The sequence below is a fragment of the Dendrobates tinctorius genome, unplaced genomic scaffold, assembly GCF_039654945.1.
Source record: "Dendrobates tinctorius isolate UK_male_01 unplaced genomic scaffold, ASM3965494v1 ptg000019l, whole genome shotgun sequence".
Lineage (NCBI taxonomy): Eukaryota > Metazoa > Chordata > Amphibia > Anura > Dendrobatidae > Dendrobates > Dendrobates tinctorius.
In genome coordinates, this window is record NW_027361687.1 from 61,903,970 (window position 1) to 61,930,332 (window position 26,363).

A 26,363-nucleotide genomic window follows, 5' to 3' on the forward strand; every position below is an offset into this window, starting at 1 on the left:
CGCATATCTGCAAGCATGTCGCTAACCCCACCGGCCGCGGCTATGCCACCAAATCCCATCCCTCCGCTGACCCCGAGGGATTCCGCCAACGGCCCCCCTCCCAACCAGGATGATGTTGCAATTGGATGACAAACAGGGGACACAGAGCCATACTCACCGGGCTGCGAGGGGGCTGTGTGCCCAACAGCCGGAAAACCTGGGTCCTCGGATGTACCTTCGCCAGCTTGCTGTCGACCTCTGGGACTCCCCGCAGGAGGAGCCAAATGATGATGGCTGGGCCCCCCGAGGGACCCCGATGACGGGACCCCGGCAATGGACGCTGACCGGGACACCGTGAGGTCTGCTCCCACTGCCACGGCTGGCTCCTGCAGCGAAGCACTGGGGGCCCCCCGCTGCGCCTCCAGGCCCCCGGAAAAGAGCCCATCACCACTGTACATGGGCATCGCTGCAGGCGGCCCCACAGGGGAGCAGGCCGCGGTCCTGGTGTGGAGTCGTCCCCCTCCTCTTGTAGCGGCCCCCGAAGCGGACCGCCGATGCTTGGCCCCTTCGCCGCGGCCCCCTGCCGCAATCGGTGTTCCCCCACTGCCTGGGGATGATGCTGGCAGCCCTGCCAGGCTGCAGGCCGAAGCTCCCCCGACGTCCGCCCCCCTGCTGGAGGGGGAGGCAGGCCGCGCGGCGAGGAGGTTACCGCTGCGGCCTCCCGTTGATCCAGGAGCTTGCCGCCGCCCGGCGCCTGACAGGCCCGCCCCCCACCTGGAAGTAGGCCGCGGCCTGGCCATCGCCGCGGGCCCTCGCCTAGCCTGCGGATTCCTCCCGGGCCGGGTAGCGGCGACCGGCACAGAACGCTGCGCCCGGCCTGGAGGGTCCCCGGAGGGGCTCCGGCGGCGTCGCGAGGCCCTGGGGGATGCATCGAGTGAGAGCCGCTCGGGAGGCCTCACCCGTCTGTAGCGCCGCTCCCTCCCCGTTGTTGCTGCAGCCTCTCCGGACGTCCCAGGAACGATGCTGGCCACCTGAGACGCCAGCCAGCCTGGGGGCTGTGACCGCGCCGCCGCCCGCAGCTGCTCCCAGACCCGCTCCACGTCCGACATGGTAGGGTGACTTCTCCTTGTGGGGGGCCAGATCCAAAGAGGAAGGGGACACCCACACCCCTCCTCTATATATTCCCCCCAACTCCAGGGTACTCCCCCTGGTAGCCGACCACCCCCCCCGTCATGCTGGCCTCCGCCTATGCCTCCTTTGGGGGGGCGGGGGAGGCTCAGCTCCGGCCAATTCTTTCAAGCCAATTGGTGAAAAACGCTGCAAAACACTGAAAGAAGTGACATGCTCTGTCCAAAAAACGCAGCAAAGCACAAAATCCTGATCACAAAAAAAAACAATGTGTGTGCATGAGATTTCTGAAAACTCATAGGCTTTGCTGGTAATGGAAAAAGCAGCTGAAAATTAGCATAAGAAAACATGAAAAAACGCAGCAAAAAAGTCCTGTGTGAATTTACCCTTAGTCTGGCAAAAAGTTTTCTTTAAGATTAATTGCCAAATGGTTTGGTTCCCCCCTTGAACATAGCATTGGTGTTTCTTTTTTCATGTTTGACACGAGTGGAGCATGTGCTGTGGCTCCTGGAGCTCAGGGGGAGTATGTTAAAGTGAAGTGGCAGCAAGATGTGTACAACGTGACACCTCAGAAGATGGGAGGAAGAGGACAAGATAAATCCTCCTGGCTCACGATCGGCAAAGCTTAGAACATTTTCTTCATCTACAATTCAGCTCCCAGGTGGAGCTCCTGTCTTGTTTTCGCTCTCAGTGAGCAGAAAAGCACAAAGAGCAGTGATGATTTAAATAGGGGAACGTGGGGAAGCGAGCCAGATATTTCCCTCAAGAGGGACACAAGACATTGCCTCAAAGCTGGAAAAAAAGCTTAAGAGTTTTTGAGAGCGGGAGGGAAGCCTGTCCTTGCTCTGACGTGTGAGGTTTATCGCCGTAGCCTCTGTACAAGATTTCTTCAAGCAGTTCTATCTGCAGATATACTTCAATGGATGTTAATGTTGTTACAGGTTTACCATGACAGAGAAGGGCCAGAAGACCGAAGCATCCAATTTCACATACTCCTGCACTGATCAAAAGCATTTCCCCCTTCATATTAAACAATGCAGGTTTATGTTAGCAGTGCAGGGGTTAAACTGTTCAGCTTAGGGTCTCTGAAGCCTTCCTGCTTGGATGATCTCAGCTGTTCAGTATTGGCCACTCTCCTCTCCTATATATACTCGCCTCTGGTAATGTGGATTGCTAGTTTTAGTGTTGTACTGCCAGGTGTGGAGTGAAGGTGTTGGTTGTTGGTAGAGACGTTTGGAGTGTTGATCTGTGACTGTTGGTTGATGTTTCGGCTGTGTGCAAATCCTCATCCTCTCCTATTTTGTTTTTCCTTCCTTCTCCACACGTGTTCCTCTCTGTTGTCTGTGAGTGCATATTTGTATGTTTGGTATTTTTCCTTTATCCCTTTATGGCCTTCCTTGTTCGTCTGACCTGGGTGGGGGATAGGGACAGATATAGGGCTGATTTAGGAGTCCAGCAAGGTATATGGCCCCAGCATCTTCACCCTCAGAAGTAATCTGGGGAGCAGAGACAGCTAGGGTACCCATAGTGCTAGGGACAGGGAAGGAGCCCCTGGCCCCGGGTATTCTGACAACAGAGTTTTATCAAATGTCCTAAAGGGGTACTCTCACTAGAGATATTAATGATATATCCACATTGGAAGCCATAAATGTCTGAAAGGTGGGAGTCCCTTATCCTTCAAGACAAGATTTGCTCCTTTATTGTGAAAGTCAAGATAGCTGGTGCCAGCTCTACAGGAGAAGAGTGAGGAGGAGACCGTGTATCTTACCCTCCTGTGTGTAGCAGTATGATGGATGTATTACATGGGCACTGAGTGTAGGTATGACAGGCAGTATTATATGATCACTGTATTGCACTATTATAGGCATTATTATATGGTCACTAGGTAGTACTATAACAGGCAGTGTTATATGGTCACTAGGTGGTACTCTAGCTGACAGTATTATATGGTCACTGCACTGCACTATTATATGAAGTATTAAATGGTGACTACATGTTATTATGACAGGCAGTATTATATGGTCAATGTGTGACACTTTTATAGGCAGTATTTAAATAGTCAATAGGTGGTACTATGACAGGGATTATTATATGGTCTGTATGGAACTATGAGGGTATGTGTCCATGATCAGTAATCGCTGCGGGTTTGACGCTGCGTACTTGTGAAGCAGTCAGATGTTACAGCATAGTGGATGGGATTTCAAGAAATCCATGTCCACTATGCATCCACAGATGCAGGCGGGTCACCAGCAGAGACGGACATGCGGCAAGTCTATACAGACCACAGCATGTGAATTTCTCTAGCTGAGACGCGAGTCTCCACAAGAGAAATTTCACCCATACAACATATTGGACGTGGTGAATCCGCACAGTTCGGTGACCACATGAGGATTCACCTGCGAACTTGCGCTGCGTCCAAAGCGCTGCCAGTTCCGGATCGTGGGCACATACCTTGATAGGCAGTGTTAAATGGTGACTACGGGATACCGTACTGCTGCTTCCAGTGCCCCTGCATGGTGTCCCCTTCTCCCTCCATGCAGGAACGCTGGGTTACTCACCACCCCGGTCCTCAGCGTGATCCCCGGTGTGCTTCCTGCTCTGTGTGAGTGCCACAGTTTCTGGTGGTGCACCTAGTGCATGTGCTCCACTGCTCTTAAAAGGGCAGCAAGCACATTACATGCCCTTAGCTTGTAGCTGAGAGGCATTTAGTATAACGTGAGCACCTACAAGATGGCTCCCAGCCAATTGCTGGGAGTCATCCTGTATAAAAGACTCCCACTCCCTTAAAGAATTGCCAAGCAATGTGTTGAGTAATTAGCTAGTTGTTGTTCTACCAGTGTAGTTGTGAGGTTCCTTGGTCCCGGAGCGGCCTGAGTCCTGAACATTGCCCCTGGTCTCAGTGCAGCCAGTCTTGTTCCCGAAGTCACCTGGTCCCAGTGCGGCCATGCCTGAACATTGTTCCCCGGTCCATGTGTGGCCAGTCCCTGATCCAGTATCCTAGACCAGTGTGTCTAAACAAAAAAAACAAATCATTGTCAGCAGCTGCAGTCCCGTGATCTGAATAGGAGTGGTCAGGGCTGCCACTAGGAATTTCGGGGCCCCATACTGGCAAAATTTTCGGGGCCCCCTTGAGACTCCGCCCAGGCTCCACCCCTCGAACTGTCCACAGTCCCATCGCTCTCTCTTGGAAAAACTCCATTTCTCACCTATCACACATTAACAGTTCCCATCACCAGGTCACACATATAGCCAGCAGCTTTTGCTTTGGCCAAAAGATTTTTTTAAGCCGCCACCATAACAGGGTAGACACTTTTGGCCGGGCCCTACTCTACTGTAACCTATTAAATATTTGTTAAAATATGCAATACACTTTAGGTATATTTTTATTTATTTTTCAATTTTTAAAAATGACCAATAATATCACATACAAGGGACAAATACCATGGCACCATGTCCAGACCACATATTACCACCACATAGTGACCTATAATAAAACATACAAGGAACAAATACCGCAACACCATGTCCAGACCACATATTACCACCACATAGTGACCTATAATAACACATACAAGGAACAAATACCGCCATACCATGTCCAGACCACATATTACTACCATAGTGACCTATAATATCACATACAAGGAACAAATACCATCGCACCATGTCCAGACCACATACTACCACCACATAGTGACCTATAATACCACATACAAGGAACAAATACCGCAACACCATGTCCAGACCACATATTACCACCACATAGTGACCTATAATAACACATACAAGGAACAAATACCGCCATACCATGACCAGACCACAAATTACTACCATAGTGACCGAATAATATCACATACAAGGAACAAATACCACCGCACCATGACCAGACCACAAATTACCACCACAAAGTGACCAAATAATAGCACATACAAGAGACAAATACCACCGCACAATGCCCAGACCACATATTACCAGCACATGGTGACTGAATACTGACCTTTAATAAAAAAACATAATACTATGACCATAAGTGACATTATACACAGGAGATCTGTATTTAGTATGCAGTGTCTGTGTACAGGTAATATAGTGATCAATGACATTATACACAGGAGCTCTGTATATAATGTACATGTAACACAGTGATCACTGGTGACATTATACACAGGACCTCTGTATATAGTATACAGTGTATAGTGTCAGTGTACAGGTAACACAATAACTCACCAGTGATGTCTCTAGGTGAAGTCCTTCATCCTTGCTTTTCATCTTTCATCCAGCACAGATCGCCATCACGTCTTCCAGCCAGGACTAGTCTCTGCAGGAAAAAACACAGTTATCTAGAGCTCCACTTGCAGAACACATTACTTATTTTTTCCCAACTTCTACATTACACCACATGAGGAAAAAAAGGCAACATAGTATCACTCTACACAGTAACAGGACCGCCCCCCCATTTAAAACAGTAAACTCAAAAAAATAAATACATCACTGCAGTAATAATATCCCTTAATTAGCCCCTATGGTAATAATATCCCCCATCCTGACCCCCGTATGTCTCATTCCTGGCTTCAGCCATATGTTCTCTCATCCCACACTCATGAGTATCCATTGTGCCCCATATGATCTCCCCTCCTGCCCCATCTGTCTAAATAGTATCCATCCTGCCCCATGACCCTGCCCCATCTGTCTTCAATCATGCGCCGTGTCTCCAATCATGCCCAGTGTCTCACATTCTGCCCCCTCCTGTGTCTTACTGTCACATTATGCCCCCTCCTGTGTCTCCCTTCACATTCTGCCCCCATGTCCAGCATTCTGCCCCAGTGTCTTGCATTCTACCCCCAGTGTCCAGCATCCTGCCCTCAGCATCCAGCATTCTCCCCCCAGCATTCTGCCCCCAGCGTCCAGCATTCTGCCTGCAGCGTCCAGCATTCTGCCCCCGCGTCTAGCATTCTGCCCACAGCGTCCAGCATTCTGCCCCCATGTTTGCATTCTGCCCCATCTCCAGCATTCTGCCCCAGCTTCCAGCATTCTGCCCCATCTCACAGTCTTCCCCCAGCGTCCAGCATTCTGCCCCCAGCGTCCAGCATTCTGCCCCCAGCGTTCAGCATTCTGCCCCCAGCTTCGAGCATTCTGCCCCATGTCCAGAATTCTGCCCCAGTCTCCAGCATTCTGCCCTACCATCCAACATTCTTCTGCCCCATGTCCAGCATTCTGCCCCGTCTCACAGTCTGCCCTCAGGTCCAGCATACTGCCCCTAGCGTCCAGCATTCTGCCCCCAGCGTCCAGCATTCTGCCCGCAGCGTCCAGCATTCTGCCCCCATGTCTGCATCCTGCCCCAGTCTCCAGCATTCTGCCCCGTCTCACAGTCTGCCCCCATGTCCAGCATTCTGCCCCCAGCGTCCTGCATTCTGCCCCATGTCTGCATTGTGCCTCAGTCTCCAGCATTCTGCCCCAGCTTCGAGCATTCTGCCCCATGTCCAGAATTCTGACCCAGTCTCCAGCATTCTGCCCCAGCATCCTGCCCCAGTCTCCAGCACTCTGCCCCAGCATCCAGCATTCTGCCCCGTCTCAGTCTGCCCTCATGTCCAGCATTCTGCCCCCAGCGACCAGCATTCTGCCCACAGCGTCCAGCATTCTGCCCCAGCTTCCAGCATTCTGCCCCGTCTCACAGTCTGCCCCATGTCCAGCATTCTGCCCCCAGCATCCAGCATTCTGCCCCCAGCATCCAGCATTCTGCCCCCAGCGTCCAGCATTCTGCCCCATGTCCAGAATTCTGCCTCAGCATCCTGCCCCAGTCTCCAGCATTCTGCCCCAGTGTCCAGCATTCTTCTGCCCCATGTTCAGCATTCTGCCCCGTCTCACAGTCTGCCCTCATGTCCAGCATTCTGCCCCAGCTTCCAGCATTCTGCCCCCAGCTTCCAGCATTCTGCCCCCAGCGTCCAGCATTCTGCCCCGACTTCCAGCATTCTGCCCCCAGCTTCCAGCATTCTGCCCCCAGCATCCAGCATTCTGCCCCCAGCATCCAGCATTCTGCCCCCATGTCCATTATTCTGCCCCCAGCGTCCAGCATTCTGCCCTCAGTGTCCAGCATTCTGTCCCCATGTCTGCATTCTGCCTCATGTCCAGCATTCTGCCCCATCTTCGAGCATTCTGCCCCATGTCCAGCATTCTGCCCCAGTCTCCAGCATTCTGCCCCAGCATCCTGCCCCGGTCTCCAGCATTCTGCCCCAGCGTCCAGCATTCTGCTCCATCTCACAGTCTGCCCCAGCGTCCAGCATTCTGCCCCAGCATCCAGCATTCTGCCCCCAGCGTCCAGCATTCTGCCCCAGCGTCCAGCATTCTGCCCCCAGCATCCAGCATTCTGCCCCCAGCGTCCAGCATTCTGCCCCCAGCGTCCAGCATTCTGCCTGCAGTGTCCAGCATTCTGTCGCCATGTCTGCATTCTGCCTCAGTCTCCAGCATTCCGCCCCAGCTTCGAGCATTCTGCCCCATGTCCAGCATTCTGCCCCAGCATCCTGTCCCGGTCTCCAGCATTCTGCCCCAGCGTCCAGCATTCTTCTGCCCCATGTCCAGCATTCTGCTCCATCTCACTGTCTTCCCTCATGTCCAGCATTCTGCCCCAGCGTCCAGCATTCTGCCCCCAGCGTCCAGCATTCTGCCCCAGCGTCCAGCATTCTGCATCCAGCATTCTGCCCCCAGCGTCCAGCATTCTGCATCCAGCATTCTGCCCCAGCGTCCAGCATTCTGCATCCAGCATTCTGCCCCCAGCGTCCAGCATTCTGCCCCAGCGTCCAGCATTCTGCCCCCAGCGTCCAGCATTCTACCCCAGCGTCCAGCATTCTGCCCCCAGCGTCCAGCATTCTGCCCCCAGCGTCCAGCATTCTGCCCCAGCGTCCAGCATTCTGCCCCCAGCGTCCAGCATTCTGCCCCCAGCGTCCAGCATTCTGCCCCCAGCGTCCAGCATTCTGCCCCAGCGTCCAGTATTCTGCCCCAGCGTCCAGCATTCTGCCCCCAGCGTCCAGCATTCTGCCCCAGCGTCCAGCATTCTGCATCCAGCATTCTGCCCCCAGCGTCCAGCATTCTGCATCCAGCATTCTGCCCCAGCGTCCAGCATTCTGCATCCAGCATTCTGCCCCCAGCGTCCAGCATTCTGCCCCAGCGTCCAGCATTCTGCCCCCAGCGTCCAGCATTCTACCCCAGCGTCCAGCATTCTGCCCCCAGCGTCCAGCATTCTGCCCCCAGCGTCCAGCATTCTGCCCCAGCGTCCAGCATTCTGCCCCCAGCGTCCAGCATTCTGCCCCCAGCGTCCAGCATTCTGCCCCCAGCGTCCAGCATTCTGCCCCAGCGTCCAGTATTCTGCCCCAGCGTCCAGCATTCTGCCACCAGCGTCCAGCATTCTGCCCCATTCTGGTACCTCGCTGCTACCTATAGCCCAGTCTGTCTCCCCATCAGGAGCTCCAGTAAACAACTGGTAGCCGCTTAGCTACTCCCCTCCCTAGGTAGGCCCGACCCTGTGACACAGTGGGTCCTTTGGGTGTAACAGGTACTACGGCATTCAGTATTACAGTCATGGCCAAAAGTTTAGAGAATTACACAAATATTATATTTTCACATGATCTGCTGCCCTTTGGTTTTTATGTTTGTCAGATGTTTTTATCACATACAGAAATATAATTGCAATCATATTATGAGTAACAAAAGGTTATATTGACAGTTAGAATGAGTTAATGCAGCAAGTCAATATTTGCAGTGTTGACCCTTCTTCTTCAGGACCTCAGCAATTCTCCCTGGCATGCTCTCAATCAACTTCTGGATCAAATCCTGACTGATAGCAGTCCATTCTTGCAAAATCAATGCTTTTATTTTGTCTGAATTTGAAGGTTTTTGTTTGTCCACCCGTCTCTTGATGATTGACCACAAGTTCTCAATGGGATTAAGATCTGGGGAGTTTCCAGGCCATGGTCCCAAAATCTCTATGTTTTGTTCCCTGAGCCATTTAGTTATCACCTTTGCTTTATGGCAAGGTGCTCTATCATGTTGAAAAAGGCATTGTTAATCGCCAAACTGCTCTTGGACGGTTGGGAGAAGTTGCTCTCGGAGGACATTCTGGTACCATTCTTTATTCATGGCTGTGTTTTTAGGCAAGACTGAGAGAGAGCCCATTCCCTTGGCTGAGAAGCAACCCCACACATGAATGGTTTCAGGATGCTTGACAGTTGGCATGAGACAAGACTGGTGGTAGCGCTCACCTGGTCTCCTCCGAATAAGCCGTTTTCCAGATGTCCCAAACAATCGAAAAGGGGATTCATCAGAGAAAATTACTTTACCCCAGTCCTCAGCAGTCCACTCCCTGTACCTCTTGCAGAATATCAGTCTGTCCATGATGTTTTTTCTGGAGAGAAGTGGCTTCTTTGCTGCCCTCCTTGAGACCAGGCCTTGCTCCAAGAGTCTCCGCCTCACAGTGCGTGCAGATGCACTCACACCTGCCTGCTGCCATTCCTGAGCAAGCTCTGCACTGCTGGTAGCCCGATCCCGCAGCTGAAACACTTTTAAGAGACGGTCCTGGCGCTTGCTGGTCTTTCTTGGGCGCCGTGGAGCCTTTTGGGCAACAAGGGAACCTCTCTCCTTGAAGTTCTTGATGATGCGATAGATTGTTGACTGAGGTGCAATCTTTCTAGCTGCGATACTCTTCCCTGTTAGGCCATTTTTGTGCAGTGCAATGATGACTGCATGTGTTTCTTTAGAGATAACCATGGTTAACAGAAGAGAAACAATGATGCCAAGCACCAGCCTCCTTTTAAAGTGTCCAGTGGTGTCATTCTTACTTAATCATGACAGATTGATCTCCAGCCCTGTCCTCATCAACACCCACACCTGTGTTAATGGAGCAATCACTGAAACGATGTTAGCTGGTCCTTTTAAGGCAGGGCTGCAATGATGTTGAAATGTGTTTTGGGGGATAAAGTTAATTTTCTAGGCACATATTGACTTTGCAAGTAATTGCTGTTAAGCTGATCACTCTTTATAACATTCTGGAGTATATGCAAATTGCCATTAGAAAAAATGAAGCAGTAGCCTTTGTAAAAATTAATATTTGTGTCATTCTCTAAACTTTTGGCCATGACTGTATATGTGCACTGGGTGGCACTATTATAGGCAGTATTATATGGACACTGAGTGGCACTATTATAGGCAGTATTATATGGACACTGGGTGGCACTATTATTGGCAGTATTATATGGACACTGAGTGGCACTATTATAGACTGTATTATATGGACACCGAGTGGCAGTATTATATGGAGTATTATATGGACACTGAGTGGCACTATTATAGGCAGTATTATATGGACACTGAGTGGCACTATTATAGACTGTATTATATGGACACCGAGTGGCAGTATTATAGGGAGTATTATATGGACACTGAGTGGCACTATTATAGGCAGTATTATATGGACACTGAGTGGCACTATTATAGGCAGTATTATATGGACACTGAGTGGCACTATTATAGGCAGTAGTATATGGACACTGAGTGGCACTATTATAGACTGTATTATATGGACACCGAGTGGCAGTATTATAGGGAGTATTATATGGACACTGAGTGGCACTATTATAGGCAGTATTATATGGACACTGAGTGGCAGTATTATATGGTCACTGTGTGGCACTATGACAGGCACCATTATATGGTCACTGAGTGACACTACTATAGACAGTATTATAGACAGTCACTGCGTGCCAGTATGACAGGCAGCATTGTATGGTCACTGTGTGGCACTACCATAGGCAGTATTAAATGGACACTATGCGGCACTATTATAGACAGTATTAAATGGACACTATGCGGCACTATTATAGACAGTATTAAATGGACACTATGCGGCACTATTATAGACAGTATTAAATGGACACTATGTGGCACTATTACATATTTAGCTATATGTGAAGTGATTTTATGCAGTTTTAAACTGTGAAATTTCTAATTTTTGTTGCATATAATCAGTGTTGTAGTCTACACATCAGTCTTTGCATACAGAAAAAGTTTTATGTTCTACTAATCAATTTTGCAACAGAGTCACACATAATCAGTTTTTTGGTACAAGAGCAATTTTATGCATAATGTCTTTGTAACATACATTGGCCTCGATTTTCTGACACAAAATCCCCCGAGAGCAACTAAAGTTTCAGGGTTTTATCCTGTTATGTTCAGCTCTGTGGCAGTTTTAATTCCAAACGGTGCGTCAGTGGAGCGGACCTGCAATACTATGTTCAACCTGTTGACAGGTGTGGCGCTGTTTTTGAAATAAATTGTAGCCTTGTTTTTCTAAACCTGTACAACCCCTTTAGTTAACACATTTACACTTCTGGACCCAGGTCAAAAATTGTGTAGTGAAGGTAGTGCAGGATTGTGAATTGTTTTTTTACCGTTTTACTGCGACCGAGATATACATACCCAGTCTAAAAAATGTGAGAACGCCATCAATCACTAGGATGAGGGGCTGCAATGTCTCTTTTAGATTCACTCTGGGTAGGAGCATTTGGGACCTCAAGCTCCTTTTACGTGGTCTGAAAATAAACAAAATAATTGGCCGTATTAAATGTTCATTCCCGATCACTGGTCCATGAAAACAGGGCATCAATAAGGTCATGAACAAGTCGATCACATGCAGGCCTAAAAATGATCGTTCTCGGCAACATATCTTCATAAGCTAATGAATGATCATTTGTTTAAAAATAGTTTACATTGGGTAGTGTAAAAGGGTCTTAATGACCCCAGCTTTATTCGGTTTTGCGGTTTTTGTTTTTCGCTCCCCTTCTTTCCAGAGCCATATCTTTTTTATTTTTCCGTCAATATGGCCATGCAAGGGCTTATTTCTTGCGGGACGAGTTGCACTTTTGAACGACACCATTGGTTTTAGCATGTCGTGTACTCGAAAATGGGGAAAAAGTTCCAAGTGTGGTGAAATTGCAAAAAAAGTGCAATCCCACACTTGTTTTTAATTGCCTTTTTTGCTAGGTTCACTAAATGCTAAAACTGACCTGCCATTATGATTCTCCAGGTCATTACGAGTTCATAGACACCAAACATGTCTAGGGTCTTTTTTACCTAAGTGGTGAAAAAAAATTCCAAAGCTTGCTAAAAAAAAAAAAAAATTGCGCCATTTTTCGATACCCGTAGCGTCTCTATTTTTCGTGATCTGGGATTGGGTGAGAGCTTATTTTTTGCACACCGAGCTGATGTTTTTAATGCTACCATTTATGTGCAGATACAATCTTTTGATCGCCTGTTATTGCGTTTTAATGCAATGTTGCGACGACCAAAAAAACCTAATTCTGGCGATATGATTTTTTTTCCGCTACGCCGTTTAGCGATCGGGTTAATACTTTTTTTTTTATAGATCGGGCAATTCTATAGAGGCACAAGAACAAAAGAAAAACATCTCCGGATTCAGGAGAAAAGCGACTTTTACATCAGGTTAAAAAATTACATATTTGTGGCAAGTGACAGGTAAGAGAATGTTAGATCACTTATTTGGATGGACAAGTCAGCCTAAAACAATCAGTTTACAGTGACTGATTTCTGTGCAAACTGATCGAAGATCAAGAAATCAGTCGATCGGTGTCCATTTAAGATTATTGGCATGTGTAAAAGGGTCTTCATTCTAGGAACCATAAAGCGTTCTGTCTTAGTGGGGCACAGTACTTTAACCAGTGTTGCTATCTTTTGTTCTAGGTCACATATGTCATACTCTGGCCCGCGGGCCAAATCTGGCCCTAAGGGTGAGCATATTTGGCATGCATCTCTAATCTGTATGGAGCCATTTTACTGTATGGAAAGCAATGTGGGACCATTATACTGCATGGAGGACTATGTGGAGCCTATTATACTGTATGGAGGACTATGTGGGGCCCATTATACTTGATGGAACACTAAGTGAGACCCATTATACTGTATGGAGCACTATCTGTGCCATTATATTGTATGGAAGGCAATACAGGGCCCATTAAACTGTATGGAGCACTATATGGTTTCCATTATACTGTATGGATAACTATGTGGGGCCCATTATACTGTATGGAGCATTATGTGAGGCCATTACACTGTATGAAAAGCTATGCGGGCCCATTATACTGTATGGAGTACTATGTGGGCTCATTATACAGCATGGAAAACTATGTGGGGCCATTATACTGTATGGAGGACTTTGAGGGGTCCATACTTTTGCCGTGTGGGTTGGGGGGTACGGTAGGGTGTTCATACCGTGCGTGTGGAGGCTACTGTGGAGGAATTCACTGTGGGATATTATACTGTGTTTTTGGACACTTTTATTGGCATCATACCTTAGGGCCATCTATCTGGCTAATCGGTACTCGGACGCGTCCGTTCTTTGACAATCGTTACATTGGCTGCCCATTCATAATAGGATCAATACAAAGTACTTGTTCTCACCCACAAAGCTCTCCACAGTGCAGCACCCCCCTTCATCTCCTCCCTCATTTCTATCTATCGGCCTAACCGACCGCTGCGCTCTGCAAACTACTTTCGACTAACCTCTGCACTAATCCGTATCTCCCACTCCCGACTCCAAGACTTCTCCCGTGCTGCGCCAATCCTCTGGAATGCTCTACCCCAAGAAATTAGGACTATCCACAATTTGCATAGCTTCAGGCGCTCCCTCAAAACACATTTGTTCAGAGCGGCCTATCACGTTCCCTAATCAAAGTCATTATATGTGTAAGGGGGAAGTGTTTAGTGAATGGGCTATCTCCATCCATCCCTCACTCCCTCAAGATGGCTGGACCACCATTGTAATTAATACACACCTGTACTTTGTATCTCCCCCACCTCATTGTAGATTGTAAGCTCTCACGAGCAGGGTCGTCTTATTTTGCTTTAATTATGTTAACGTTGTTACTTATGACTTGTGTTTTGAAACTGTTAGGCTGAGTTCACACGTGGCGTTTTTTTCACGTTTCTGCGGCGGGTTTTAACCGCGCGATTTTGCCACGAAAACGCGAAAAATAAGCATCCCATTCATTCCTATGGGATTCCGCAATGCTGTGCTAATGCTGCGGTTTTTACCGCGGCGGAATGGCTTCGCGGTAAGAAACACAGCATGCTCATTAATTTCGCGGAATCGCGGCGATCCCGCACCCATAGGAATGCATTGTTCTGCTTACTTTCCGCATGTGGCTGTGCCCACCAAGCGAAAAGTAAGCAGAACATTTGCAGATGGTACCCACGGTCCGGAGGAGAGGAGACTGTCCTCCGGGCTTTGGGTACCATATCCCTGTAAAAAATAGAATTTAAAATAAAAAATATTGTTATTCTCACCTTCCGACGTCCCACGCAGCCTTCCCGCCTCTCTCCACACTCCTGGTCCCAGTAAGAATGACCGCGAGACGTTGCGATCCCGCGAGAACAGACGTCATCGCGGTAATTGTCGCAAAGGATTACTGGGACTGGGAGCGTGGAGAGAAGCGGGAAGGCTGCGCGGGACGTCAGAAGGTGAGAATAACAATATATTTTTTATTATTATTATTTTTTACATTCTATCTTTTACTATTGATTCCGCATAGGCAGCCTCAATAGTAAAAAGTTGGTCACACTTGTCAAACACTATGTTTGACGAGTGTGACCAACCTGTCAATCAGTTCTCCAAGCGATGATACAGATCGCTTGGAAAACGCTAGCAATTCTGCAAGCTAATTACGCTTGCAAAATGCTAGTTTTTCCGCGGGAAAATCGCGGGAATTTAAAATGCGATTTTCCCGCGGAATGGAATTCGGAATTCTCGCGGTAATTTCCGCAAGAGTTCCGCTACGTGTGAACCCAGCCTGTAACTGTAAAGCGCTGCGGAATATGTTGGCGCTATATAAATATTTTTTATTCTTTGTTATTCGCTATTTAAATTAGGCCATTGGGCCTTAGGCTTTTTACTTCTCTTACATATTATATTATTACAATATGCTTAGATCTAATAATTACAATGTACTTTGTTAGTGGGACAACCCCTTTAAGTTTGTTTCCCTATGCAAAGATTCATTGTTACATTTGGTGATAAGGAAAAACTTCCTCAATTGTAGACATTTTTTAACAAATACCAAGGTTGGCAGAGACTCTTTGTCTTTGACTTAGACATCCCTGATCTAGTGATTGATGGGGTCTTACCGCTTTGATATACCAGAAGATCTCACACAACCACGAGAATACACCCAACACCTGGCAAACAGCTAGTGTCTATTGGATCTGTTTCCACCTAATCCCAAATTTTGGGGGCCATGTTGTCTCCCAGAGTGCACCACAACATCTGGCTTTCCAGCACCACTTTGACATTGTTCTGAACATCACATTGTGCTCCAGACCGGTGGAAACATGTCAGTCCTTGACTCGCACCATCCCTGTCACCGGTTCAGAACATTCTTTCCACTAATACAATAAATTATCTGTGAGATATGTCTGTGGCTCCCAGCCCTCTCCCAGAACAAGGCATTGCTTTATAACATTGCGACTCAGCAGTTGGAGAGAGAGAGAGAGAAATTCCTGAAAAAGCCACATAATAATTCCTACTCGGAGGCACATTGACAGCCTTTTGTTTTCCTCGCAGATAATTTATTTCTCCATGACTATAATAGGTAATAAATCAAATTTCACATGAAATTGACCACCGGGTGGCAGTGTGGAGATATTCTGATGTATGCAAATGTAGCTGGTGCCATTCCATCATAATCTCCAGCACTACTTTACGATGATCCTCGTAAAGATATGTCAGAAGATTCTGGCCTTCCAAACTGTTCCAACCATGCTGCACACCGTTAGTACCTCATTATTAAACACATATATGGAAAAAGTAGTTTGACTCTTGTGTTGTATGCTAATTAGCTCACAAGAGTCCACTGGGCTTGTCCAAGGCACTGCCTGTTGAATCCACGCCAAGCCAGCCCCCTCTTCCTTTGACCTACATGGATAACGTCCCTTACGTTATACACACCCTGCTCAAAATCCCCCACTTGCGTGGCAAAGCATACAGAGCCGATGCATTTTAGGCACAGGAATGAAGGTTAGAGGTTAGCAAACCGATTTGCAGGACCCCGGTTCTGCGGTGAAGCCGGTATCCCTGCAAAATGCTTGCCACCTGCCAGCATCTCCGATACCTGTTCTGATTTATAGATCCTGCGCAATGTCACTCCACAACAATGACGCCGCTCCAAGCCTACAAATCAGGATAGTCAATAGGGATTCAGGCAGGTAGGAGGTGGTTTGCGGGACTCATGTCTGGCGGCCATGGACTAGCAATGAGGCTGCTGGAACAGGGTCCTGCACATATATCTCTCATCTCCCATCAAGATCCTTCTGCGCATGCGCCACTCATTGGGTAGAATTGAGCAAAGTGTGGATGACATCATCCTCGGCAATCGAAGGGCTGATGCAAAAGTGGCATGGTCCCGAAGCCGGAGCTTCATAGTTTGAAGTTACGCCGTGTGTTTTGTAGCACAGGGGATGCTAGCTGACGACAATATCGATGTACCCATCCGAGATTCTTAAAAGTGGAATCCCCCTTTAAGCCACATTATCAATCATTTTCACAATTGCAGCCCCATCCGTTGCGCCAGACCTATCCTCGGCTCCTCCTGATCATGGCCACAAAGGGTTACCGTGCAGAGACTCCACGCCAAGTCCTCGCTTCCGCAGTACGAGCATTTTTTTTTTTCGTCAGTGATTTTTCTTTTCCACAATTAATTTAATTGACTGAGATAGGTAAGGAAGCGCAGCAAAGGGTGCACTTAAAGAATGCTTTTAGTAAATTAAACATTTCGGAGCTGTGTAAATTAAAAAATATATATTTTATTTTAACTTGTAGCCTCCGAGAATTGGCGAACGATAAAACTATCAGATTACATCAAGTGCTGAGAATGGAGCTGGGATACTTGTACACGCTACATGGCTACAGGTCAGGATAGTCTTAAAGGGATAGTTGTTCTTAAGGGATATGTGACCGTCCTTGGACCTCTTGACCAATGCCAATCTCACCAGAGACCTTAGAGCCAACTATTGGTACTGCTAGGAGGAATCAATAGCGCTGTTCATCCCACTCCTCCTGGTTCAAGAGTACAATTTCTACCTTACTTTTAGACCCAGAGAGAAGGAACCATTAGAGTCCATGGAGAATTTGGGTGAACACCTCTATCTGGTTGTTGCCCAAGTCAGTGGCAACTCAGAAAGAGATGAACGAGGGCATCTCGAAAAAGAACAGAAATGCCAGGATTAGCTAAAGGTTCGAGCTGTAACGTGTCAATAGGTCTTGGGGCTGCACATGTTTAAGGTGTTGGGCCTGTGCCTGGCACCACAGAACATTTACCCGGCGGCTAATTAGGAATCATAAAATGCCAAACAATGGCGCTTTATGATGGGAGAGGGATTCTCTTCTGCGCTGTTTAATGTGGCCAATGGTGTAATATTATACCCCGGGACATGGATACGATTGGCAGGCTTTATATGGCTATGCTCAGTTATTTGATGCATTGAAAAGTACAAAATAAAATAAAAAATGTCAAACATAATTATCTTTAATTGGCAAACATTTTGTTTTTCTTTTTGTGTCCCCAAATAATCCCCCATGAACAGTCGGGGTAAAGTCTTCCACACGGTAGAAGCCTCATAGGATCCTGGAGTAGCGTGAGGGGCAATCAATAACCTGTTAGCCCCCAGGCAGCCAACCTCGGAGACTGAATCAAGCTGCATCTCTCTGGAAACATGACTGCTATTGATCGGCCTGAATGTTTGCTGGAAGGGAGGGAGCGGCTGCGTTTAGCCCTACAGTTAACGCCAATTACTCCCTGTGGGCTGCCTGAGTCTGAAATGGAAAGAGATTAGACTGATTGCCACCGCGGCACCCCCCTACACTCTCAGTTTGGGGTCCATATAGATCAGTGAAGATAAAGTCCCAATACAAATGACATGCACATCGTAAATACTATGATATTCAGAGGTCCTGTCACTCATCAGAAATATGTAATTATTTTTATTTGTTGTAAAAGCCGCTGTTCTCCTGAATCCGGCAAGGTTTTCCTTTTGTTTCTGCGCCTCTCTGTTCCTGAGATAGGGCCCCCTATTTTCTGTATATAAATCTAGTCTTGTTATCCAAGTGGGCATGGTCCTCATGAATACGCCCAAGAGTTTGATGACCATGTCCACGTCACTTCACCATATCTCAGGAACGGAGAGGAGTAGGAACAAGAAAAAAACATTGCTGGATTCAGCGGCATTTACACCAGGCAAAAAAAATGGATAAAACAAATTATGACAAATGATCGGTTCTCTTTAAAGGGATTTTCCATGTTTAATGTGCTCAGTTGTGGCTCACGTGGTAAATGTAGTCATCTAGCTTGTAGCTAGCTATTTTATCGCGTTTCTAGTTTATTAATTCATGATGTGGATTTCATTGCTGGTCACATGTCTACAGACGTTGGGACTTGTGGTCACTGAAACACGGATGATATATCTGTCCCTGGTACGGTCATGAATGATTTATCAGTTGAAATCCACTAGTTGTACATGACATTAGTCACACAAGATCAGATACAGCAGCGCAGCCTAATAATTCTCCTGACTACAGCAAAGGGAAAGTTGTGTGCTTGCTTACAACTATGATGAGACCTAAAAGTTGGTGGGTCAACATCTTAAGGCTGGGCTCTCACCATAATAGGTTCTCCATAGGGTGACCTGTGAGCCATGAAATACTGGGTGAAAGTGGGCCCACTAAATGGCCCCTTATGGAATTAATGGATATGTTATGGAAGTCTAAAAAAAATGTTCAAGATCTGTCCTAAGGTCTGGTAATAACAGATGTCAGATGGGGCTCTGACATTAACCTATGGGTTACATATATTTAGGAGGTCTAATATAAATATATGGGTTTGGTCAGGGGACTGATATTAATTTGTGGGTGTGATCTTGCTCTCATAATACTATGGGGGTGTAGGCTGATTTTTAGGGGTGTGGTTTGAGGACTGACTCATTTCTGGATGTGGTCTGAGGACTGATAATGTAGGGATGAAGTCTGGGTCTCATTAATTTGGGTTGTGGGTCTGATATTTTGGGGATGTGGTAAGGGGATTGATTACTTTATGGGTGTGGTCTGAGCGACTGATAAATATAGGGGTGTGGTCTGGGGGACTGATTCTTTTTTGGGTGTGGTTTGCGGGTCTGATATTAAGAGTGTGATCTGGGTAGGGGTATGGTCTGAATTTGATTAATATAAGGGTGTGGTCTGATATTAAAATATAAGCGTGGTCTGGCGGTCTGATATTAACATAGGGGGTCAGATCAGGGGTTTAATTATAATATAGGGAGTCTGATCAGGTGTTTGAGTACAATATGGGGGGTCGGATATCAAAATAAAGGACTGTTCTGGGGTCTGATAATAATTTAGAGGGTTTGAATATATTTAGAAAGTGTGATCTCGGGGGTCTGAGGTGTGGTGTCTGATGGTAATATAAGGATCTGATCATAAAAAAGGGGCATTAACTATATTTGGGGGTCTGGTACTGTCATAGGAGAGGGTCGCAATATATTCAATCACGCCCTTTTCTAAAAAAAAACACTCCTTTTTTGTATCTTCCTGTGAATGGCTCCCCAAGGTTCACATGCATTTATGTAGTAAAGGTTCACTTTTAGAAAAATTATTTTGGCCTCCCTTCATCAGACGTTTTATTAACTGTACTGGATCTTAGGACCTCTATACCTACTTTACTTTCAGAATATTATTTTATGCTTTTATATAACCATAGTACCTATGGACACCATGTAACGTACTCTTCCGTCATTTTGTTCTGGTCAAATGATTCTCTTTTTAGTAACAATTAGCATTTGAGTTTATTCATATTTTATATCTAATCTTGTATTTTATGTTGTTACTAAGCTTTTTTCTTATCATTTCAGCCTTTCAGCCGCGTTTCAACCAGGAGCCTAATGACCAGACGGTGGTAGCCGGGCAGACAGTTGTATTGACATGTGGGGTTCTAAATTATTCGGGGATCGTGCAGTGGACCAAAGACGGGCTGGCACTCGGTCTGGGGAATCTAAAGAGTAAGGCCTGAATTTTTTTTTTATTTTGTTCTTTTTGTTTTACATCTTTTATTAACTTCAGAGTATTTCAGCCTATCCAATCGATAGTTGTAACTGTTAGATCATTGTGGACCCTACCGCTCACCCAAACAGGGAACTTGTGTCACCCGTTATCCCTCAGCTGCAAGACCACGATATGGAAGAGTAAAATGGCAAATGTACTACACCAAAGATACTCGAAGAAAGCACAGACCTGAACTTGACTATTTCCATCAATGTCATAGATGAGAAAGGAGTGGTAGTGCGAATGTGCGACTTGCTGCTTCATTCAACTTCTCCTGGCTACATCTTTTCTAAATTAGTGTCTGTCCCATTAATCCTCAGAACAGAAGACTTATGACTGCTGTTCTCCTCCAGCTGCCAGACCACGGCCCGTATGAGTAAAATGGCGCAGCAGATTGCGCATGCGCTCCACCAAACTACAAAGTAGACCTGTGTATGACACCACTGTACCAGAAGTTAGCAGAGCCCTGCGTATTGCAGTCTTTGTGAGGGCCATAATTTTCATCCTGCTGACAATCGGACCTTCTTGGTTGTGGTCTTGTAGTCAGGTAAAAAAAAGGGTGAAAAAGCAGTACAACAATCCCCTATCTGGAGATCGGCAAGGGACCAACTTGACCGCTGAGCTTGGCTATCTTCTTCAGTGTCATAAACTTGGACAGAGCAGCAAGGCGCATGTGCGTCCTGCTTTTCCATTCGACTCATCTTGGCTAGATCCTTGCTATATCTGTGTGTCCCAAGATTTTGACCCAGAGGAGTTGGATGCCATGTTCTGCTCTAATTAAGTCTTTGACACTAAAGATACCTGAAAATAACTGAGCGCTTTCATATAGAATTGAGCAAAATGACAAGGCGCATGCATGAGTCAACTCCTCTTGGTTAGATCAGTGAGTGTCCTACCGCTGAGACCATCATCAATATGCAGAATAGAGGACTCAAGTCCTCAGTTCTCTTCCAGCTGTAGGACCAAGGCCCAGAGAAGTTGGGACGGTGCAGCAGCTCACACATGCACTCTACCAAGTCTACCAAGCTATTCCAGTGTATGACACCAGTGATACCTGAAGATATCAGAGCCCTGCACTTGCTATCTTTATCCATGCCATAGTCTTGCATAGGAGTGGCCAGGGCGATTGCATGACTTGAAAGGAAGAGGATGGGGTAACACAGGTCTTTTTTCAAGTGGTTGGACACTCACCTATCCAGTGGATTTATGTAGGCCGGATTACGGTACCCCTTTAAGTCATAAAGTTTCTAAAATTCTATTCAACAGGGTGAGTCTCCCAGTTCTCCCAGTGGTAAATTTGTCCTTTTAAAAAGTAGGAACTGTGTGACAACCAGAATATTTCACACCTCGACAGACAGGGACTAAATGAAGGACTAAATTAAAGTTTTCATTTTATTGTGAGTATAAATTTGTAACCTTACATCGGTTAATGGCGGATTTGTAAAGAGGAGACGGCGCCCTATCCTCACAAGGCCCCAGCGAAAACCTCATACATCAGGACCGGCTCTCCGAACCTTCCCCATCCATCAAATACTGCCTCTTCTGCCCCCGCCAACTGCTTCTGCTCTACAAAACCGCAGGCAGCAATTTATCCCCCGGCCCTGCATACAGCTCCGGATACTGCTGACTAACCAAAATTACTCCAAATGCTTCATTTTGTTGTTGACACCGTGATAGATGCCAAGAGCGGTGCAGCTCAGAGAGGCTCCGAATGGGGAGACTAGATAAGAGCCGGGGTTACAGTCAGGTGTAACCCTACTCTGACCCTTCAACACAATCAGCCACGCTGCATGTGGTTACCTCACTCATATTTATAGTATTTGCATTAGGGAAAAATACATTTAAGGAACTATCTATAGAATTTCAGGATATTATTTATGACTTCCTTCATTGCTATAGTTATAATAAAATATTCCGCAAGCTGACAGCAGAGATATTTATGTATGAAGAGTAGGGCAGGGTTAAGTAGAGGTGCCTTAAAGAGTTTACCATCGTGATTAAATGATACCGTCAGATAAAGCTTATAAATACAAGGACTTATGCAATTTTCTGCTTAAAGTTTTCAGCCGTTCATGAGATATTAACACTTTTGTTCACAGCTCGCTGCCTTGGAGACCGACCACCTCAACCGACAGCATAACATTAAAAGTGTTTACAGGCTCTTTTCTATTGAGCTTGTAAGTACTGTTTTAAAGTTGGACAGGATTGCTGGAGAATATTATTACTTCCTAATCCCCGCCAGCTCCATCTCAATGCTTACAAGCTGGACAGCAGTGGTGGTCAGTCTCCTAGACAACAAGCTATAAAAATAAAAACATTGTTACTAACTCAAAAACGGCTGCAAATTTTAATAATCAGTAAATGGCAAAAGTGCTTGTTTTTATGGGCTCTCTCCAGCAGTATACATCTATATGAAGATGGGATTAATCCTTTAAGTGTGTGCTGCTTTTCTTGATGGGACACAAAGGTTCGGACTGGTTAAAATCAGACATGATGCAGTAGCAGTAGTATATCACAAACTATAAGCAGTGGTTTGTTGGTGGATCCCATGAAAGTCAGCTGCGGCAAATTGCAAACAAATATTATTTTTGGCTGGGTGATATCAAGAACCTTATGCCAGTATTTAGGGAAATTAGAGCATTAGGGAGAAGGGGAGAAGCAAACCACCAATTAGGTAAATGCTGCCCTCTTAGATTTAGCTCTTTATAGCAGTTAGTCAAATAAATTATATGCACACGACACAAATTCCCATAGAGACTGGCCAACATCCCAAGAGGAATTTTGAGGGTAGTAGTAACTAGCCAAGTTTTAGTAGCCTCAACTAGCCCCTTAGCCATCCATGACGACTCTCCCAGGAACATTTGACAGGTTCCTGGAGAAAAGAGAGATCATCAGCACCCGCAATAAGCCCCTTAGCCATACTTGTCAAATCTCCATGCAATGTTTGGTAGACTCATGGATAAAAAATTATAGAACTTCAGCAGCCTCATCCCAGCCCCTAATTCATACGTAATGCTGTTCTTATCTTGAATTTTTCATTAAACAACCTTTTGCATCAGCTGGATATCCTCCTTTTTCTTCATCGTTTCCAGGCGGTCCTCTTGCAATACGTGCTGACAACACGCCACGACAGGTGAGCTGACCATTTTTACCTAATTCATACTTGACAACTCTCCCCGGAACTTTCGAGAGGCTCCCCTTCAGTACCCTCATCCAGCCATTGATAACCTTCTGGGGAACAATCAGGAGGCTCCTAATTAAGAGACAGTTTCAGTACTCTCAATGAGCCTCTTAGCCATACTTGAAAAGTTTGCCAGGAACATTTGATTCCAGGAGAAAGGAAAGGCCTCCAGTACCTTGTTTTATTTATTTATTTTACTCATTTATATAACTAGCCCTTTAGCCATACTTGACATCATTCCTGATAATGTTAGGGAGATTCCAGGAGAAAGGAGAGGCTTCCATTACAATCAATAAGCCACTTAGCCATACTTGACAAATCTCCCTGGAAAGATTGATAGACTCCTGGAAAAAATGAGAGAACTTCAGTAGCCTCATCAAACCCCTAAGTCATATTTGACAACTCATCCAGGAATATTCAGGAAGCTCTTGAAAAAATGAGAATCCTTCAGTACCACTATCCTGTCCTTGACAACTTTCGTGTGAAAATGTCCTTAGGCTCCTGGTTAAGAGACATCTTTAGTACCCACAATGAGCCCCTTAGCCATACAATTTTCCCAGGAATGATCAGGAAGTTCTCTTGAAAAAGTTGAATTTCTGCAAGGAATTTTTAGGAGTTTCCCAGTAAAAGGAAAGGCCTTCAGTATCCGTCCCTTGACAACTTTTTTCTTGAGATCGGTCGGGAGGCTCCTGGTTAGGAGACAACTTCAGTTCCCTCAACAAGCACCTTAGATATTATTGACTACTGCTCCCAAAAACGTTTAGGAGGTCCCAGGAGAAAGGAGAGACCTTCAGTAGCCTCAACAAGACCCTTAGACATACTTGCCAACTCTCCCAGGAAATAGAGAGAAAGGTTAGCAAGTGTCCCAGGCCCTGCCAAGCTCGTCCGGTAATCAGCAATGCTGGAGGTTTTCATGTTCCCCATTGCCTTGGAGAGGTGAGAACGAGGCATTGAGAGGATGGTGACTGGTCACAGGACAGATGAGTAATTGATGTGGCCTCTGTAAGTTCCAAGGTCCAAAAGTTTCTGACTCAGCATCTCCCGGATGCCAGCTTCCATAATTTGGCAAGACCAGTGGATGACCACACATGATCATATATGTCCACCTGCTTCGGAAACCTTACCTCATTTTACATATGGCGTCATTTCCAAATATCCAACCGCAGGAAATAGGCCTACTTGGGATCACCCGCTCTGTAAAATACACATGAGCTCATAGTAATGACATGTAATGTAGAAGGACTCATCATCAAACAGGTAGAGCCACATTTCTATGCCAGGCTTTGCAATTTTTATGTTGCATGGCCTTGTGTAGGTGCATCTGTAGGCCCGGGGGGTAATATTCTCACGCCCTGCTCTTCACATTAAAAATATTTCCCACATGAAAGCCATGAAGGCGTCACCCTGACACAGGGTCGCTTTAGTGATATGTATCCAAAATATGTTAATATCTGATGTGAGTAATGGGATGGTATATGCTGCACACAATGGCCCTATTAATGTAGAGGTCGCCCACATAAAATCGGGGCAGCCCTTTTGTGGGCAGAACCAATATTTATCAAAATTCACCCCGTGATTAAATTATGTGTAAATTACCTATTGACTTTAGTTTTCTAAAATGTTTAAAGTGATCCCATATTCATTACAGGGATGGTCCATTTAAGAAAATCCAATGTATTAAGACATTTTTACTAAGTAGAGGTCGGGGTCACTTGGCCAGAGGAGAAAACTGTTACAAAGAACGTCTTTGGTTCTGGAGATGCATAGATATGAAAGGATATGGTGTAATACTTCCCTTCACCTGTGGGGGCACTGCAGGGGAACTGAACACTTCCTGCCAGGTTTTACCACAGGTTTTAGCTGATTGCAGGGGGGACATTTTATAGTGGCAGTCCCATTTTCGTAAGTGATGGCAGTGCCACTTCTGAGACACTCAGCTATGTGGAACATGGGGGGTCCTCTGACTCATCTCGTCAGTCAGCCACTGTGAATAGGCAGAAAATAACTGGATAGATGGGCGGCTCCCTTCATTTACTTGGGAAGCACCTGTGCCATCCAAATACCAGAACCCAGGTGGTACATAGCCTCTTATCTATAGAAATTGTCAAAACCCCAAAAGCAGCCCACTGTAAACCCTCTTAGTCACTGACTAGGGATTTGTAAGCGTTCTGGTGTAATTTTATAACTCTCTTTGAGCCACGACGTTATACGGTAAATGTCTGGCTGTAGACTGGGATGGTCTATGGCTTTAGTCTGCATCAATCAGTCAGTTGCAGCCTGTTCTTTAACAGCACCGTAATATCACAGACAATGGTCTGAAATGACACTCCGCATATACTCTCTATATATACAACCCATATACCATGCTAATCTGGTGTAATACTGCAACCTAGAGGCACAGCTAAGAACTGCACACATCCACGGTACTAGGTAACGTCACGTCCAGACAAAGAGTACTGTCTGGTATAGAAAACGATGAGCAACATTGGACACCAACTAATAAGACCGCCATATTTACGGGATAGTGTGTCTATACTCCGCCGTATCGTTGGTCCGGTAAATTGAATATCTTGTCTCTCTCTTCTTTCTTTGCAGTCTGGCCACGCTACCAAGTTGTCGGAATCCCAGAATCTGGGCTATACAATCTGGAAATCACCAACGCCAGCATTGAGGATGATGCCAATTTCGAATGCCAAGCCACCGAGGCCGCCTTGAGATCCAAAAAAGCGAAACTGACCGTGTTAAGTAAGGATTAAACAATGTCCTAATTTCAGCAGTGGAGAGCTGCCTCGTATACAGCAGATCAGAAATTCGTAAAGGGTTTTTAGACGAGGTTTTGGCAGTGCCGTCAGTCATCCGCTGACTGATCTCGATGGGAATATTGATCGGCTGAGTTGGATTTGTTTTTTCAACTGGTCGTTACTATTTCCA

General features: G+C 46.3%; 1 protein-coding gene across 1 annotated transcript in view; it reads left to right on the top strand.

Moving 5' to 3' along the window:
* The window catches only part of KIRREL1 (kirre like nephrin family adhesion molecule 1), a 349,133-nt gene that overhangs the window by 240,201 nt on the left and 82,569 nt on the right, over positions 1-26,363 (top strand). The window contains exons 2-3 of the mRNA XM_073567114.1: positions 20,062-20,208; positions 26,028-26,177. Of these exons, the coding sequence (XP_073423215.1) occupies positions 20,062-20,208; positions 26,028-26,177 (297 nt within the window). The remainder of the gene's footprint in view (positions 1-20,061; positions 20,209-26,027; positions 26,178-26,363) is intronic.